This window comes from Scyliorhinus torazame, chromosome 9 (assembly GCF_047496885.1).
Source record: "Scyliorhinus torazame isolate Kashiwa2021f chromosome 9, sScyTor2.1, whole genome shotgun sequence".
Taxonomy (NCBI): Eukaryota; Metazoa; Chordata; class Chondrichthyes; order Carcharhiniformes; family Scyliorhinidae; genus Scyliorhinus; species Scyliorhinus torazame.
Window position 1 is genome coordinate 5,998,225 of NC_092715.1, and position 19,231 is coordinate 6,017,455.

The 19,231-nt window shown below is 51.3% G+C and overlaps 1 protein-coding gene across 3 annotated transcripts in view; it reads left to right on the forward strand.

Annotated features, from left to right (window-relative positions):
• Positions 1-19,231, forward strand: part of spef2 (sperm flagellar 2) — a 941,194-nt gene that overhangs the window by 204,193 nt on the left and 717,770 nt on the right. For all 3 annotated transcript variants that reach the window (XM_072515585.1, XM_072515587.1, XM_072515586.1), the window contains exon 7: positions 3,633-3,834. In XM_072515585.1, coding sequence (XP_072371686.1) covers positions 3,633-3,834 — 202 coding nt within the window. The remainder of the gene's footprint in view (positions 1-3,632; positions 3,835-19,231) is intronic.

A 19,231-nucleotide genomic window follows, 5' to 3' on the forward strand; every position in this document is an offset into this window, starting at 1 on the left:
ATGGTGCTACTTCGATGGCAACGACCCATCGGCTACAAGATGCCGTCCACCACAAACATAAAAAGAAAAAAGACTCCACCTTGTTCCTGGCATGCAGGGCGGATGGATTGGTGCGTAGGCGCAATCAGCGAGCTTTGCGCCGCTTTCCACGCTCGCAACTGAACCGTACGCACACGCCGGATCCTCCACTGGTTCCCAAGGATGACTTCGTGGAGATGCCATGGATCATGCCCCTTCCATCGCCACCAGAACCAAACCACAGCCAAGGCAACATTAACAAAGATGTTGAATGTTATATTTGCACGAATGAAAAACCAAGCACTGCACGAAGTACAACAAATGGAAAAGTAGAGACTTCGGCAACAGCATCACCTCCAACAGTCCAAGGTGAACCAGTGTGAACCCAAATCTCCACAGCTGAACCGGCTTGAGGACCAGCCTATTCTTGAGGCGGTCACCCATTAGACTGGACTTATAACGCTGTTCATACGTTCAAAAAGTCAAACACTTCTGTATTATAACCTGTTGTTGTTTATCGTTCCAGATATCGTCTGACCCGACCACTGTTCAAGTTGTTTTTTTTCTCGCATTCATGTTTTGTTATGGTACAACCTTGATAGTGTGACGCACCCGACATCGCCCCATGTAAATAGTTACGTCATATACACACGCTGTACACAACACACACACACACTCTTAGATGCACTCACGACACGATTATATTTATAACCACATAGGCACATATCTTTGTAAAAAGGGGGGATGTCATGATATTCAAACACACAGATCATGATAGACACACCAACAGACAAATCAGAACACACAACACCACAACCAATGACAGAAAGATATAAAAGCACAAACACGACACCTGGTGGTCAGTATTAGCTGGAGATGAGGACCAGGACAGACCTGCTACACGACACACTCAGGGAGACAGCACGTGCAGAGTATCCAGAACGAACTGTATATAAGAGTTAAAATAAAATAGAGTTGTACCACATACAACGTGTTGGCTCATCTGTGCACCAGAGAACCCAACACCACAATGATGATATAGAGAGAGAGAGAGGGAGAGAGACTGACTGTGAGATAGAGAGAGAGGGAGAGACTGACTGTGAGATAGAGAGAGAGAGAGACTGACTGACTGTGAGAGAGAGGGAGAGAGACTGACTGTGAGATAGAGAGAGAGACTGACTGTGAGAGAGAGAGAGAGGGAGAGAGACTGACTGTGAGATAGAGAGAGAGAGAATGACTGTGAGATAGAGAGAGAGAGAGAGAGAGACTGACTGTGAGACAGAGGGCGGGATTCTCTAATCCCGCGGCAGAGTGTCCCCGCCATCGTAAACGCGCCGCATTTTACGATGGCATGAACGTGCCGACCCAACGACTAATTCTGGCCCGCCACGGGACAGCACGGCACTGGAGCGGTCACGCTACTCCAGCTGCTGCTCCCGCGCCGCGGGATCCACACATGCGCAGTGGATTCCTTCAAAGCACCAGCCCCGACGCAACATGGCGCAGGGCTAAAGGGGCCAGCGCGGAAGAAACGTGGCCCCAGCCAGAGAGGCCGGCCCGCAGATAGGTGGGCCACGATCGCCAGATCGTGTAGAGCGGCCCCCGACCGGCGCCGTGCCAACTACGATGCCGCCGATTCTCCGCTCCGCGGAGAATCACGTGCCGGCATCGGGGCGGCGTGGCGCGATTCGTGCCAGTCGCGGGGATTGGCCTGCCTGGCCCTGGGCTGAGAGAATCCTGCCCAGAGAGAGAGAGACACTCACTGACTGTGAGATAGATGGGTCATGATGCACGATCAATTGCACAAAGACTAAAGTTGGGGACAACTGTGGCTTTATTACAGTCAGATGCGTGGCCTCCTGCTGCAGCTGGCGAAATGGCAGGGCACTGGAGGTCATGCATATTTATACAGTTCTCCGTGGGCGGAGCCAGCCGGCAGGAGCTACCGGCTAACCTGTAGTGCAGGCCCTACCTCACATCTCCTATTACAGTGGTTCACCACAAGTCACTTGCTGGAAAATAGCCAATTTGTCTGTGACTTTTCAGTGATGAAATCAGAGTTTGTCTATTGGTTAATTACGCTCATTGTCTCAACTTCTTCACAAGCTAAACCTCTTATTGTGAGTTGGTCGAAGTGTCGACCAATGTGAACTCATTCCTCAGTCGATTTTAATGAGTACATGTATAATTTAGGGCTGTTTGGGCAGGGAGCTCTTCACAGTTCTCACAGCAATGTGCTTATAGTTATAAAAGTTATAAACTTTGTTACAGATTGATTACATTACCATACCAGCCTTACCAATACGCACGGACCCGCGGGGTGGGATGCTTGTCTTCCCCGTGCTCCCTCGGGGGGGGGGGGAGCTGTCTCACTCACCTGGTGTATATAACGTCGGTCAGTAAGGTGATCAATCAGGATCCTGATAGGGGTCTGCGAGGAAGTGGAGATGTATCATTTGCAAATAAACCTTTGTTCTTATTTTTAATCAGTATGACCCCCGTGTCCTTATTCAAACATTAATTAAGCATTATTTATTCTTAATTGATCATAATTAACACAGTTTATTTAACTAATCATGCCGGTTTCCAACAATACAGGTTTAGTTATTTTCATGGCTTTTGTCAAGTGAGCACACAATGTTCAATAGCATATCAATTCAGACTGCAAAATTATAGTCACAGTACCATCATGTGTGTGAGTGTATGTTGTATGTGTGTGATTGTGTCAATGAGTGTGTGTATGTCTGTCTGTTTATAAGTGTGTGAGTATGTGTACGTGTGTGTGTGTGTGTATGTACGTGTGCATGTATGTGTGTCGAAGTACGTGTGTGTGTAAGTGCATGTTTGTGTATATGTGTGTGCCTATGTATGCATGTCTAAGTACATGTGTGTATGTATGTGTGAGTACATATATGTGCATATGTATGTGTTTGCATGAGTACATGTGTATGTATACATGTGTGTGCACGTCTGTAAGTACATGTGTGTGTGTGTATGTGTGTGTGTGTAAGTACATGGTACGTGTGTGTGTGTAAGTACATGTGTATGTAAATATGTGTGAATGTATGTGTGTGTTAGGGAATTTTGAAAGAATAATTATACTTTGATATTTTATGCTGTATGTTGATATGTTAAAGAGCTTTGGTTAAGTTGTTTTTTATAATTTGATTTTGTTGTTTATTGAAGAAACCTGGGCTTTGAGCGGCCAATCTGAGGTTAATATTCAGGCACAGATTTGGCTGAGTCGCTCGCTGGAGAAATCATTTAAATAGATGTTGTGAGGCGCGGAGAGCTGGAACCCGAGACCGAGCAATACTCGCATCTCAGACAGAACAGTCTAACATCCAGTGATTTTCCCAGGGTCTTTATACGGATCACTGCTCCCGTTGATGTATATTAATGATTAATACTTGAAAAATGAAGTGAATCATTTGTAAATTTTCAGTTGACACAAAATGTGGGAAAAGTCTAGTTAAAAAATGAGGAGATGAAATGCTTCAGGAGCACAGAGTCTGCTGGAAGGGGGGACAACATGTTAAATGTGGAAGTGGGTGTGGTAAATAGATAGAACAAAATGAGGAAGTGCAGATGAATGAAATGATACACTTTTACAGGAAATGCACTGGGACCAACATATTTGCAGACACTTCAACTGCGAATGAGATACACATCCCATGTGTGAGAGTCGAGGAAGGCCAGACGTTTGTAGCGAATCTTCGAAAGCGACTGGATGAGGACGCGAAGGCGAGAAAGGAGCGGGAGAAGAGGCGGAGGCGGGTTATACTGGATCAACTCCAAGCACATGAGGCACAGGAGGTAAGAGGCTGTGGTGAGCATTGGGTTGTAATGAAAGGGAGATGCGACACGGGGATTAGTAATGAGGATGCAGTGTGTCACTGGGGTCAGTAATGAGGATGCAGTGTGTCACTGGGGTCAGTAATGAGGATGCAGTGTGTCACTGGAGTCAGTAATGAGGATACAGTGTGTCTCTGGGGTCAGTAATGAGGATGCAGTGTGACACTGGGGTCAGTAATGAGGATGCAGTGTGACACTGGGGTCAGTAATGAGGATGCAGTGTGACACTGGGGTCAATAATGAGGATGCAGTGTGTCACTGGGGTCAGTAATGAGGATGCAGTGTGTCTCTGGGATCAGTAATGAGGATGCAGTGTGCCACTGGGGTCAGTAATGAGGATGCAGTGTGACACTGGGGTCAGTAATGAGGATGCAGTGTGTCACTGGGGTCAGTAATGAGGATGCAGTGTGTCACTGGGGTCAGTAATGAGGATGCAGTGTGTCACTGGGGTCAGTAATGAGGATGCAGTGTGACACTGGGGTCAATAATGAGGATGCAGTGTGTCACTGGTGTCAGTAATGAGGATGCAGTGTGTCATTGGGGTCAGTAATGAGGATGCAGTGCGACACGGGGATTAGTAATGAGGATGCAGTGTGTCTCTGGGGTCAGTAATGAGGATGCAGTGTGTCACTGGGGTCAGTAATGAGGATGCAGTGTGTCTCTGGGATCAGTAATGAGGATGCAGTGTGCCACTGGGGTCAGTAATGAGGATGCAGTGTGTCTCTGGGATCAGTAATGAGGATGCAGTGTGCCACTGGGGTCAGTAATGAGGATGCAGTGTGCCACTGGGGTCAGTAATGAGGATGCAGTGTGTCACTGGGGTCAGTAATGAGGATGCAGTGTGTCTCTGGGATCAGTAATGAGGATGCAGTGTGTCTCTGGGGTCAGTAATGAGGATGCAGTGTGTCTCTGGGATCAGTAATGAGGATGCAGTGTGCCACTGGGGTCAGTAATGAGGATGCAGTGTGCCACTGGGGTCAGTAATGAGGATGCAGTGTGTCTCTGGGGTCAGTAATGAGGATGCAGTGTGACACTGGGGTCAGTAATGAGGATGCAGTGTGTCACTGGGGTCAGTAATGAGGATGCAGTGTGTCACTGGGGTCAGTAATGAGGTTGCAGTGTGACACTGGGGTCAGTAATGAGGATGCAGTGTGTCATTGGGGTCAGTAATGAGGATGCAGTGTGTCACTGGGGTCAGTAATGAGGATGCAGTGTGTCATTGGGGTCAGTAATGAGGATGCAGTGTGTCACTGGGGTCAGTAATGAGGATGCAGTGTGTCACTGGGGTCAGTAATGAGGATGCAGTGTGTCTCTGGGGTCAGTAATGAGGATGCAGTGTGTCACTGGGGTCAGTAATGAGGATGCAGTGTGTCTCTGGGGTCAGTAATGAGGATGCAGTGTGTCACTGGGGTCAGTAATGAGGATGCAGTGTGTCACTGGGGTCAGTAATGAAGATGCAGTGTGTCACTGGGGTCAGTAATGAGGATGCAGTGTGTCACTGGGGTCAGTAATGAGGATGCAGTGTGTCACAGGGGTCAGTAATGAGGATGCAGTGTGTCTCTGGGGTCAGTAATGAGGATGCAGTGTGTCACTGGGGTCAGTAATGAAGATGCAGTGTGTCACTGGGGTCAGTAATGAGGATGCAGTGTGTCACTGGGGTCAGTAATGAGGATGCAGTGTGTCACAGAGGTCAGTAATGAGGATGCAGTGTGTCTCTGGGGTCAGTAATGAGGATGCAGTGTGTCACTGGGGTCAGTAATGAGGATGCAGTGTGTCACTGGGGTCAGTAATGAGGATGCAGTGTGTCATTGGGGTCAGTAATGAGGATGCAGTGTGACACTGGGGTCAATAATGAGGATGCAGTGTGTCACTGGGGTCAGTAATGAGGATGCAGTGTGTCATTGGGGTCAGTAATGAGGATGCAGTGTGTCTCTGGGGTCAGTAATGAGGATGCAGTGTGTCACTGGGGTCAGTAATGAGGATGCAGTGTGTCACTGGGGTCAGTAATGTGGATACAGTGTGACACTGGGGTCAGTAATGAGGATGCAGTGTGACACTGGGGTCAATAATGAGGATGCAGTGTGTCATTGGGGTCAGTAATGAGGATGCAGTGTGTCACAGGGGTCAGTAATGAGGATGCAGTGTGTCACAGGGGTCAGTAATGAGGATGCAGTGTGTCACAGGGGTCAGTAATGAGGATGCAGTGTGTCACTGGGGTCAGTAATGAGGATGCAGTGTGACACTGGGGTCAGTAATGAGGATGCAGTGTGTCACTGGGGTCAGTAATGAGGATGCAGTGTGTCACTGGGGTCAGTAATGTGGATACAGTGTGACACTGGGGTCAGTAATGAGGATGCAGTGTGACACTGGGGTCAATAATGAGGATGCAGTGTGTCACTGGGGTCAGTAATGAGGATGCAGTGTGTCATTGGGGTCAGTAATGAGGATGCAGTGTGTCATTGGGGTCAATAATGAGGATGCAGTGTGACACTGGGGTCAGTAATGAGGATGCAGTGTGACACTGGGGTCAATAATGAGGATACAGTGTGACACGGGTCAGTAATGAGGATGCAGTGTGTCACTGGGGTCAGTAATGAGGATGCAGTGTGTCATTGGGGTCAGTAATGAGGATGCAGTGTGTCATTGGGGTCAGTAATGAGGATGCAGTGTGACACTGGGGTCAGTAATGAGGATGCAGTGTGTCATTGGGGTCAATAATGAGGATGCAGTGTGACACTGGGGTCAGTAATGAGGATGCAGTGTGACACTGGGGTCAGTAATGAGGATGCAGTGTGTCATTGGGGTCAGTAATGAGGATGCAGTGTGACACTGGGGTCAGTAATGAGGATGCAGTGTGACACTGGGGTCAGTAATGAGGATGCAGTGTGTCATTGGGGTCAGTAATGAGGATGCAGTGTGACACTGGGGTCAGTAATGAAGATGCAGTGTGTCACTGGGGTCAGTAATGAAGATGCAGTGTGTCACTGGGGTCAGTAATGAGGATGCAGTGTGTCACTGGGGTCAGTAATGAGGATGCAGTGTGTCACTGGGGTCAGTAATGAGGATGCAGTGTAACACATCTTTGGACTGTGGGGGGAAACCGGAGCACCCGGAGGAAACCCACGCACACACGGGGAGAACATTCCGGCGCCTGTTCGGGGAGGCTGGTACGGGAATTGAACCATGCTGCTGGCCGGCCTTAAGAACAATGAGATCATGGCTGATCTTTTGTGGACTCAGCTCCACTTTCCGGCCCGAACACCATAACCCTTAATCCCTTTATTCTTCAAAAAACTATCTATCTTTATCTTAAAAACATTTAATGAAGGAGCCTCTACTGCTTCACTGGGCAAGGAATTCCATAGATTCACAACCCTTTGGGTGAAGAAGTTCCTCCTAAACTCAGTCCTAAATCTACTTCCCCTTATTTTGAGGCTATGCCCCCTAGTTCTGCTTTCACCCGCCAGTGGAAACAACCTGCTCGCATCTATCCTATCAGTTCCCTTCATAATTTTATATGTTTCTATAAGATCCCCCTCATCCTTCTAAATTCCAACGAGTACAGTCCCAGTCTACTCAACCTCTCCTCGTAATCCAACCCCTTCAGTTCTGGGATTAACCTAGTGAATCTCCTCTGCACACCCTCCAGTGCCAGTACGTCCTTTCTCAAGTAAGGAGACCAAAACTGAACACAATACTCCAGGTGTGGCCTCACTAACACCTTATACAATTGCAGCAGAACCTCCCTAGTCTTAAACTCCATCCCTCTAGCAATGAAGGACAAAACTCCATTCTTAATCACCTTCTTAATCACCTTCTTAATGCCTTCTTAATCACCTGTTGCACCTGTAAACCAACTTTTTGCGACTCATGCACTAGCACACCCAGGTCTCTCTGCACAGCAGCATGTTTTAATATTTTATCATTTAAATAATAATCCCTTTTGCTGTTATTCCTGCCAAAATGGATAACCTCACATTTGTCAACCTTGGTCTGCTTTAAAAGTCAGCTATTTAGCCCTGTGCTAAACCAGCCAGCGATGCTCCTGTATGAGCCAGTGTTAGAGTCACAAGGTTGTACAGTGCAGAACAGACCCTTTCTCCCATCGAGTGTTCATCGGCAATCACTACCCCGAATCTCGCTCTAATCCCACTTCCCAGCACTTATCCCATATCCTTGAATGTGAGGGCGTTTCAGGTGCTGATCCAAGTGCTTTTTAAAGGTTGTGAGGATTCCAGCTTCCACTACCTTCCCAGGCCGTGCATTCCCGATTCTCACCACCCTCCGAGTGAAAAAACCTTTTCCCAAATCCCCTCAGAATCTCCTGCCCCTCAGCATAAAGCCATATCCCCTTGGGATTGACCTTAAACCAAGGGGAACAGCTGCTTCCTATTTACCCTGTCCAAACCCCTCATAATCTTATTCACCTCAATCACCCCCCCCCCTTCAGCCTTCCCTGCTGTAAGGAAAACAATGTCGGCCTATCCAGTATCTCCTTATAGCTCAGATGCTCCATCGCAGGCAACATCCTAATGAATCTCCACTGCATCCCCTCCAGTGCAATTACCTCTGTACCCCGTCCAGTGCAATCTCCTCTGTACCCCTTCCTCCAGTGCAATCTCCTCTGTACCCCCTCATCCAGTGCAATCACCCCTGTACCCCCTCCATTCAATCTCCTCTGTATCCCCTCATCCAGTGCAATCACCCCTGTACCCCATCCAGTGCAATCACCTCTGTACCCCCTCCAGTGCAATCTCCTCTGTATCCCCTCATCCAGTGCAATCACCCCTGTACCCCCTCCAGTGCAATCACCTCTGTACCCCCTCCAGTGCAATCTCCTCTGTACCCCTCCTCCAGTGCAATCACCCCTGTACCCCCTCCAGTGCAATCTCCTCTGTATCCCCTCCTCCAGTGCAATCACCTCTGTACCCCGTCCAGTGCAATCTCCTCTGTACCCCCTCCTCCTGTGCAATCTCCTCTGTACCCCTTCCTCCAGTGCAATCTCCTCTGTACCCCTTCCTCCAGTGCAATCTCCTTTGTACCCCTTCCTCCAGTGCAATCACCCCTGTACCCCCTCCAGTGCAATCTCCTCTGTACCCCTTCCTCCAGTGCAATCTCCTCTGTACCCCCTCCTCCAGTGCAATCACCCCTGTACCCCCTCCAGTCCAATCTCCTCTGTACCCCTTCCTCCAGTGAAATCTCCTCTGTACCCCCTCCTCCAGTGCAATCGCCCCAGTACCCCCTCCTCCAGTGCAATCACCCCTGTACCCCCTCCAGTGCAATCTCCTCTGTACCCCTTCCTCCAGTGCAATCACCCCTGTACCCCCTCCTCCAGTGCAATCACCTCTGTACCCCCTCCAGTGCAATCACCCCTGTACCCCCTCCAGTGTAATCTCCTCTGTACCCCCTCCAGTGCAATCACCTCATTACCCCCTCCAGTGCAATCTCCTCTACCCTCTCCTCCAGTGCAATCACCTCTGTGCCCCCTCCTCCAATGCAATATCCTCTGTACCCCCTCCAGTGCAATCTCCTCTACCCTCTCCTCCAGTGAAATCACCTCTGTACACACTCCACCAGTGCAATCTCCTCTACCCCCTCCTCCAGTGCAATCACCTCTGTACCCCCTCCTCCAGTGCAATCACCCCTGTAGCCTCTCCTCCAGTGCAATCTCCTCTGTACCCCCTCCTCCAGTGCAATCACCTCTGTACCCCCTCCTCCAGTGCAATCTCCTCTACCCCCTCCTCCAGTGAAATCACCTCTGTACCCCCTCCTCCAGTGTAATCACCTCTGTAACCCCTCCTCCAGTGCAATCACCTCTGTAACCCCTCCTCCAGTGCAATCACCTCTGTACCCCCTCCGCCAATGCAATATCCTCTGTACCCCCTCCAGTGCAATCTCCTCTAACCCCACCTCCAGTGCAATCACCTCTGTACCCCCCCTCCAGTGCAATCACCTCTGTACCCCCTCCTCCAGTGCAACCTCCTCTGTACACCCTCCTCCAGTGCAGTCTCCTCTGTTTCTCCTCCAGTGCAATATCCTCTGTACCCCCTCCTCTAGTGCAACCTCCTCTGTACACCCTCCTCCAGTGCAGTCTCCTCTGTACCCCCTCCTCCAGTGCAATCTCCTCTGTACCCCTTCCTACAGTGCAATCACCTCTGTACCCCCTCCAGTGCAATATCCTCTGTACCCCCTCCTCCAGTGCAATGTCCTCTGTACCCCCTCCTCCAGTGCAATCACCTCTGTACTCTCTCCAGTGCAATCTCCTCTGCACCCCCTCCTCCAGTGCAATATCCTCTGTACCCCCTCCTCCAGTGCAATCTCCTCTGTACCCCCTCCTCCAGTGCAATCTCCTCTGTACCCCCTCCTCCAGTGCAATCGCCTCTGTATCTCCTCCAGTGCTATATCTTCTGTACCCCTTCCTCCAGTGCAATCACCTCTGTACCCCCTCCTCCAGTGTAATCTCCTCTGTACACCCTCCTCCAGTGCAATATCCTCTGTACCCCCTCCAGTACAATCTCCTCTAACCCCTCCTCCAGTGCAATCTCATCTGTACACCCTCCTCCAGTGCAATATCCTCTGTACCCCCTCCAGTGCAATCTCCTCTGTAACCCCCTCCTCCAGTGCAATCTCATCTGTACACCCTCCAGTGCAATCTCCTCTGTACCCCTTCCTCCAGTGCAATCTCCTCTGTACACCCTCATCCAGTGCAATCAACCCCGTATCCCCTCCAGTGCAATCTGCTCTGTACCCCCTCATCCAGTGCAATCACCCCTGTACCCCCTCCAGTGCAATCACCTCTGTACCCCCTCCAGTGCAATCTCCTCTGTACCCCCTCCTCCAGTGCAATCACCCCTGTACCCCCTCCAGTGCAATCTCCTCTGTACCCCCTCCTCCAGTGCAATCACCTCTGTACCCCCTCCAGTGCAATCTCCTCTGTACACCCTCCTCCTGTGCAATCTCCTCTGTACCCCCTCCTCCAGTGCAATCTCCTCTGTACCCCTTCCTCCAGTGCAATCTCCTCTGTACCCCTTCCTCCAGTGCAATCACCCCTGTACCCCCTCCAGTGCAATCTCCTCTGTACCCCTTCCTCCAGTGCAATCTCCTCTGTACCCCCTCATCCAGTGCAATCACCCCTGTACCCCCTGCAGTCCAATCTCCTCTGTACCCCCTCCAGTGCAATCACCTCTGTACCCCGTCCAGTGCAATCTCCTCTGTACCACTTCCTCCAGTGCAATCTCCTCTGTACCCCCTCCTCCAGTGCAATCGCCCCAGTACCCCCTCCTCCAGTGCAATCACCTCTGTACCCCCTCCAGTGCAATCTCCTCTGTACCCCTTCCTCCAGTGCAATCACCCCTGTACCCCCTCCTCCAGTGCAATCACCTCTGTACCCCCTCCAGTGCAATCACCCCTGTACCCCCTCCAGTGTAATATCCTCTGTACCCCCTCCAGTGCAATCACCTCTACCCTCTCCTCCAGTGAAATCACCTCTGTACACACTCCACCAGTGCAATCTCCTCTGTACCCCCTCCTCCAGTGCAATCTCCTCTACCCCCTCCTCCAGTGCAATCACCTCTGTACCCCCTCCTCCAGTGCAATCACCTCTGTAGCCTCTCCTCCAGTGCAATCACCTCTGTACCCCCTCCTCCAGTGCAATCACCTCTGTACCCCCTCCTCCAGTGCAATCTCCTCTACCCCCTCCTCCAGTGAAATCACCTCTGTACCCCTTCCTCCAGTGTAATCACCTCTGTAACCCCTCCTCCAGTGCAATCACCTCTGTAACCCCTCCTCCAGTGCAATCACCTCTGTACCCCCTCCTCCAATGCAATATCCTCTGTACCCCCTCCAGTGCAATCTCCTCTAACCCCTCCTCCAGTGAAATCACCTCTGTACCCACACCTCCAGTGCAATCCCCTCTGTACCCCCTCCTCCAGTGCAATCACCTCTGTACCCCCCCTCCAGTGCAATCACCTCTATACCCCCTCCTCCAGTGCAACCTCCTCTGTACACCCTCCTCCAGTGCAGTCTCCTCTGTATCTCCTCCAGTGCAATATCCTCTGTACGCCCTCCTCTAGTGCAACCTCCTCTGTACACCCTCCTCCAGTGCAGTCTCCTCTGTACCCCCTCCTCCAGTGCAATCTCCTCTGTACCCCTTCCTACAGTGCAATCACCTCTGTACCCCCTCCAGTGCAATATCCTCTGTACCCCCTCCTCCAGTGCAATCACCTCTGTACTCTCTCCAGTGCAATCTCCTCTGTACCCTCTCCTCCAGTGCAATCTCCTCTGCACCCTCTCCTCCAGTGCAATCTCCTCTGTACCCCCTCCTCCAGTGCAATCATCTCTGTACCTCCTCCAGTGCAATATCCTCTGTACCCTTTCCTCAAGTGCAATCTCCTCTGTACCCCCTCCTCCAGTGCAATCTCCTCTGTACACCCTCCTCCAGTGCAATCTCCTCTGTACCCCCTCCTCCAGTGCAATCTCCTCTGTACCCCCTCCTCCAGTGCAATCGCGTCTGTATCTCCTCCAGTGCAATATCCTCTGTACCCCTTCCTCCAGTGCAATCACCTCTGTACCCCCTCCAGTGCAATATCCTCTGTATCCTCTCCTCCAGTGCAATGTCCTCTGTACCCCCTCCTCCAGTGCAATCACCTCTGTACTCTCTCCAGTGCAATCTCCTCTGTACCCTCTCCTCCAGTGCAATCTCCTCTGCACCCCCTCCTCCAGTGCAATCTCCTCTGTACCCCCTCCTCCAGTGCAATCATCTCTGTACCTCCTCCAGTGCAATATCCTCTGTACCCTTTCCTCAAGTGCAATCTCCTCTGTACCCCCTCCTCCAGTGCAATCTCCTCTGTACACCCTCCTCCAGTGCAATCTCCTCTGTACCCCCTCCTCCAGTGAAATCTCCTCTGTACCCCCTCCTCCAGTGCAATCGCATCTGTATCTCCTCCAGTGCAATATCCTCTGTACCCCTTCCTCCAGTGCAATCACCTCTGTACACCCTCCTCCAGTGCAATATCCTCTGTACCCCCTCCAGTACAATCTCCTCTAACCCCTCCTCCAGTGCAATCTCATCTGTACACCCTCCTCCAGTGCAATATCCTCTGTGCCCCCTCCAGTGCAATCTCCTCTGTAACCCCCTCCTCCAGTGCAATCTCATCTGTACACTCTCCTCCAGTGCAATATCCTCTGTACCTCCTCCTCCAGTGCAATCTCCTCTGTACACCCTCCTCCAGTGCAATCTCCTCTGTACACCCTCCTCCAGAGCAATCACCTCTGTACCCCTTCCAGTGCAATCACCTCTGTACACCCTCCTCCAGTGCAATATCCTCTGTGCCCCCTCCTCCAGTGCAATCTCCCCTGTACCCCCTCCTCCAGTGCAATCTCCTCTGTACACCCTCCTCCAGAGCAATCACCTCTGTACCCCCTCCAGTGCAATCACCTCTGTACACCCTCCTCCAGTGCAATATCCTCTGTACCCCCTCCTCCAGTGCAATCTCCTCTGTACCCCCTCCAGTGCAATCGCCTCTGTACCCCCTCCTCCAGTGCAATATCCTCTGTACACCCTCCTTCAGTGCAATCACCTCTGTACCCCCTCCAGTGCAATCACCTCTGTACCCCCTCCTCCAGTGCAATCTCCTCTGTACCCCCTCCTCCAGTGCAATCACCTCTGTACCCCCTCCTCCAGTGCAATCACCTCTGTACCCCCTCCAGTGCAATCACCTCTGTACCCCCCTCCTCCAGTGCAATCTCCTCTGTACCCCCTCCTCCAGTGCAATCACCTCTGTACCCCCTCCAGTGCAATCTCCTCTGTACCCCCTCCAGTGCAATCTCCTCTGTACCTCCTCCTCCAGTGCAATCTCCTCTGTACACCCTCATCCAGTGCAATCTCCTCTGTACACCCTCCTCCAGAGCAATCACGTCTGTACCCCCTCCTCCAGTGCAATCACCTCTGTACCCCCTCGTCCAGTGCAATCACCTCTGTACCCCCTCCTCCAGTGCAATCTCCTCTGTACCCCCTCCTCCAGTGCAATCTCCTCTGTACACCCTCCTCCAGTGCAATCACCTCTGTACCCCTTCCTCCAGTGCAATCTCCTCTGTACCCCCTCCAGTGCAATCTCCTCTGTACGCCCTCCTCCAGTGCAATCTCCTCTGTACACCCTCCTCCAGTGCAATCTCCTCTGTACACCCTCCTCCAGAGCAATCACCTCTGTACCCCCTCCTCCAGAGCAATCACCTCTGTACCCCTTCCTCCAGTGCAATCTCCTCTGTACCCCCTCCAGTGCAATCTCCTTTGTACGCCCTCCTCCAGTGCAATCTCCTCTGTACACCCTCCTCCAGTGCAATCACCTCTGTACCCCCTCCTCCAGAGCAATCACCTCTGTACCCCCTCCTCCAGAGCAATCACCTCTGTACCCCCTCCTCCAGTGCAATCTCCTCTGTCCCCCCTCCAGTGCAATCTCCTCTGTACCCCCTCCTCCAGTGCAATATCCTCTGTACCCCCTCCAGTGCAATCACATCCTTCCTATAGTGCGGTGACCAGAGCTGAACACAGAGTTCCAGCTGTGACCTCACCAAAGTCCTGCACAGCTCCAACATGACCTCCCTGCTCTTCGAAACTATACCCCGACTGATAAAGGCAAGTGTCACGTATGCCTTAACTTCCCTATTCACCAGCCCTGAAACCTCAGGGATCTGTGAACAAGTATCACAGAATCACAGAATAATACAGCCCATAACTGGCCCTCCGGCCCATCGAGTCAGCACCGCGCATGAAAAACACCTGAGCTGTCTACCTAATCCCATTGGCCAGCACTCGGCCCATTGCCCTGAATGTTGTGACGGCCAAGTGCTCATCCAGGTACTTTATAAAGGATGTGAGGCAACCCGCCTCTACCCCCCTCCCAGGCCGTGCGCTCCAGACCCGCCTCTCCCCCCCCCCTCCCAGGCCGTGCGCTCCAGACCCGCCTCTCCCCCCCTCCCAGGCCGTGCGCTCCAGACCCGCCTCTCCCCCCCTCCCAGGCCGTGCGCTCCAGACCCGCCTCTACCCCCCTCCCAGGCCGTGCGCTCCAGACCCGCCTCTCCCCCCCCTCCCAGGCCGTGCGCTCCAGACCCGCCTCTGCCCCCCTCCCAGGCCGTGCGTTCCAGACCCGCCTCTGCCCCCCTCCCAGGCCGTGCGCTCCAGACCCGCCTCTGCCCCCCTCCCAGGCCGTGCGTTCCAGACCCGCCTCTGCCCCCCTCCCAGGCCGTGCGTCCCAGACCCGCCTCTCCCACCCTCCCAGGCCGTGCCCCAGGTACCCCAAAATCGACCTATTTCTCTGAGCTCCCTTGTCCTGTTTCTTCTTCCAAAGTGCATCGCCCCACACTTATCAGGATTAAACACCATCTGCCACTGCTCTGCCCATCTGACCAACCCATCTATATCTTCCTGTAACCTTCGACCCTCGTCACTGTTAACCACTCTACCAATCTTGGCGTTGTCTGCAAACTTACTTATCATCCCCCCACGTTCTCCTCTATATTATTTATATATATAACAGTCAGGACCCAGCACAGCTCCCTGTAGCACACCGCTGGACTCCGGCCTCCAGTTACTCAAACAGCCTCTCCCCCCGCCCCCTGTGTCCTGTCACTCAGCCAGTTTCAGAGCCACCTCGACCTTGCATTCCATGGGCTTCAACCTCCTCAGTCTTCCATCTGGGACCTTGTCAAAGGCTTTGCTAAAATCCATATACACTACACCAAGTGCGCCTCCTTCATCCACACACTTTATCAAAAACTTATCTCAAATTTGTTAAACATGACCTCCCTCTGACAAGTGCGGACTATCTCTGATCAACCCAAGCCTTTCCAGGTGGGAATTAATTCTCTACTTCAGAATTTTCTCCAAACGTTTCCCGACCACTGACATGGGACTCCCTGGTTTATCTGTGGAAAAGTGGAACAACATTCGCTGTTCTCCAGTCCTTACCCTGTGGCCAGAGAGGAATTAAAAACTTGCATTAGAGCCCCTGCAATTTCCTGCCCCGCCTCCCACAGCAATTCATCCGGGCCTGGGGATTTGTCTATCTTCAAGCCTGTCAAAGCCTCCAATACCTCCTCACTCCCTATGTCAAACTGCCCAAGGTCCTCACAGCCCATATCCTGAATTCTGTACCTATGCCTTCCTTCTCCTGAGTGGATACCTATGAGAGGTGTTAATTTAACACCCTAGCAATGGTCTGTGGAATCACATACATGTTGCTGCCTTGGTCTCGAATGGGCCCTACTCTTTCCCTGCTTAACCTCTTCCCCTTAATGTATTTATAGAATATTTTAAGGTTCTCCCCAATCTTATTCACAAATCCTTTTTCATGCCCCTTTGCTCTTCTGATTGCCTTCCTAAGTTCCCTCTTACACTTCCTATATTCCTCTAGGGCTGCAGTTGAATTTCTTCCTTTGGACTTGCTCAAAGCCTTTCTCTTCCTCCTTATCCATTCCTGGATTGTCCCAGACATTCAGGATACCGTGAATCATAGAATCATAGAATTTACAGTGCAAGGAGGCCATTCAGCCCATCGGGTCTGCACCGGCCCTTGGAAAGAGCACCCTATTTAAGCCCCACACCTCCACTTCTTGGACTTATTGTCTGAACTTATTGCTCCTACATTTCCCCCTGTCGGGAATGTGTTGGACCTGTACTTTCCACATTTCCTTTTTGAATACCCGCCACTGCTCCGCAGTAGACTTTCCTGCAAGAAGCTATTCCCAGATCCTGCCTTATTTTAGTAAACCGGCCTTCCCCCAATCCAAAACCATCTTTTGCAGGTCATCTTTCTCCTTGTCCATAACAAAAATGAACCGTACCGTGTTGTGATCGCTATCACTAAAATGCTCCCCCACTGCCACGTTGAACACTTGTGCAGCTTCGTTCCCCAGAACTAGATCCAGCTCTGCTCCATCTCGTCTCCATATTGATACAAACTCTGAATGCATTTCAAGAAATCCGCCCCCTCTAAACCCTTTACTCTGACTATTCCAATTGATGTTGTGGAAGTTGAAATCCTCCAGTAGAATTACCCGGTCATTATTCTTGCACACCTCAGTAAATTGACTACAAAGCTGCTCCTCGATTTCACACAGATTTTTTGGGGGCCTATGATACACTCCCAGTAATGTGGCTGCCTCCCTTTCTGCTCCTTAGTTCGATCCATAAAGCTTGGTTTGAAGACCATTCCAAGATATCATCTCTCCTCATTGCAGTAATTGATTTCTGAAATAATAGTGCAACACCACCTCCCTTTTTACACCCTCCTTTGTCTCGCCTAAAGATTCGATATCCCGGAATGTTGAGTTGCCAGTCCTGCCTTTCCCTTAACCATGTCTTTGTGATGGCAACAATCTCACAATTCCCTGTGGCAATCCACACCCTTAACTCATCTGCCTATTACACCCAGCATTAAAGTAGAGACCATCCAGCCTTGTCTTACTTTCTTGACACTCATCACAGCTTAACTCACTCTCCCTTGTTTACTTTACTAAGATTTTCCGAATGCTTTGTGTCCCCTCCCCCTGCCAAACTAGTTTAAACCCCTCCCAACAGCACTACTTGCAAGGATATTGGTCTCAATGTGATTCAGGTGTAGACCGTTCCTCTTGTACATGTCCCACCCTAAAACTCTCCCTCCTGCACCAACTACTGAGCCACACATTCAGCTGTCCCATATGTATACCTGTTAGCACCGTGAAGAATCCAGCAATTTGTTTTATTTATCCCTGGGATGTGGGCGTCGCTGGGCCAGCATTTATTGCCCGACCCTGAGGGCATTTCAGAGTCACCCACATTGCTGTGGGTCTGGAGTCACGTGTAGGCCAGACCGGGTAAGGACGGCAGATTTCCTTCCCGAAAGGACATGAGCGAACCAGATGGGTTTTTATGACAATCGGCAGCGGTTTTTCAGCACCTGCCCGGGTGGAATTTCAACCCAGGTCCCCAGATCATTACCCTGGGACTCTGGAATTACTAGTCCAGCAAAATGACACTGCACCACTGCGTCCCCTTACAACCTTAAAGGTCCTGCTTTTTAATCTACCACCCAGCTCCCTGAATTCTTGATGCAAGACCTCATCCTTCATTCTACCTATATAGTTAGGGCAGCATGATGGTGCGGTGGTTAGCATTGCTGCCTCACGGCCGAGGTCCCAGGTTCGATCCTGGCTCTGGGTCACTGTCTGTGTGGAGTTTGCACATTCTCCCCGTGTTTGGGTGGGTTTCGCCCCCACAACCCAACCTGTACCACGACCTCTGATTTACACCCTTCCCCTTCAGGATGCCCTGCAGCCGTTCACCAGGGAGGCAACATACCATCCTGGAGTCACGTCTTTGGCAACAGAAACACCTGTCTGCTCTCCTGACTAATGAATCCTTTATTACTATTGCTCTTTCTATTGTTCTTTCTTTCCTTTTCCGCCCCCCCCTGTACAGTAAATCCGCTTTTGGACCAGATGCCTGGCTCTGAAGGCACTCTTCTGAGGTACCGGCGCCCTGATCAGCTGCCAGAATGGAATATTGATTTGTGAGCGGGACCCCAGGTTCTCCTGCACTTCCTGGTGGTCACCCTTTTCATCTTTCCTCTTGTCCCTTGAGCATTGGTGTGACCACCTCTCTCAGCGTGCTGCCACGTAACTCTCAGTCTCGCGGACAGACCACAGTATCTCCAGCCGCTGCTCAGGCTCCGAAACCCAGAACTCCAGTTTCTGCAGCTGGGAGCACTTCCCACACATGTGGTCACCTGGGACACTGGGAGGGTCCAAACTCCCCACATGTGTCCGGCCACACTTGGCTGCCCTCACCTGACATGTCTTAGAAGGAAACAGTTACACCTTAGACTAGAACAAATCTAGAAGTCATACTTTTCCCAACAAATAGCTTCCGCTAATTAGACACAGTCGCTAATATACGTTACTCTCCAACCAATCAGCTCACCACTTTTCTGTGACGTCACTCTTGGATTTATTTTCAAACTCGGTGTGCTCTCTGAACAGTGGCCACAGGTCCGGAGCGCTCCCCTGCCTGAAAGTAGGTGAAGGCCTCAAGCCCCGCACTCTCTTTTATCCCCTGTCCCAAAATCATGTCCCTCGCAGGACCCATGCTCTCTGCTACCTGAAGGTAGATACAAGCCAGTGATGCCCTTGTCTGAGCCAGTGATGACCTGGTACCATAGATACATTGATATATAGAAGATAGGAGCAGGAGGAGGCCTTTTGGCCCTTCGAGCCTGCTCTCCCATTCATCACCATCATGGCTGATCATCCAACTCAATAGCCTAATCCTGCTTTCTCCCCATAGCCTTTGATCCCATTCTCCCCAAGTGCTCAATCCAGC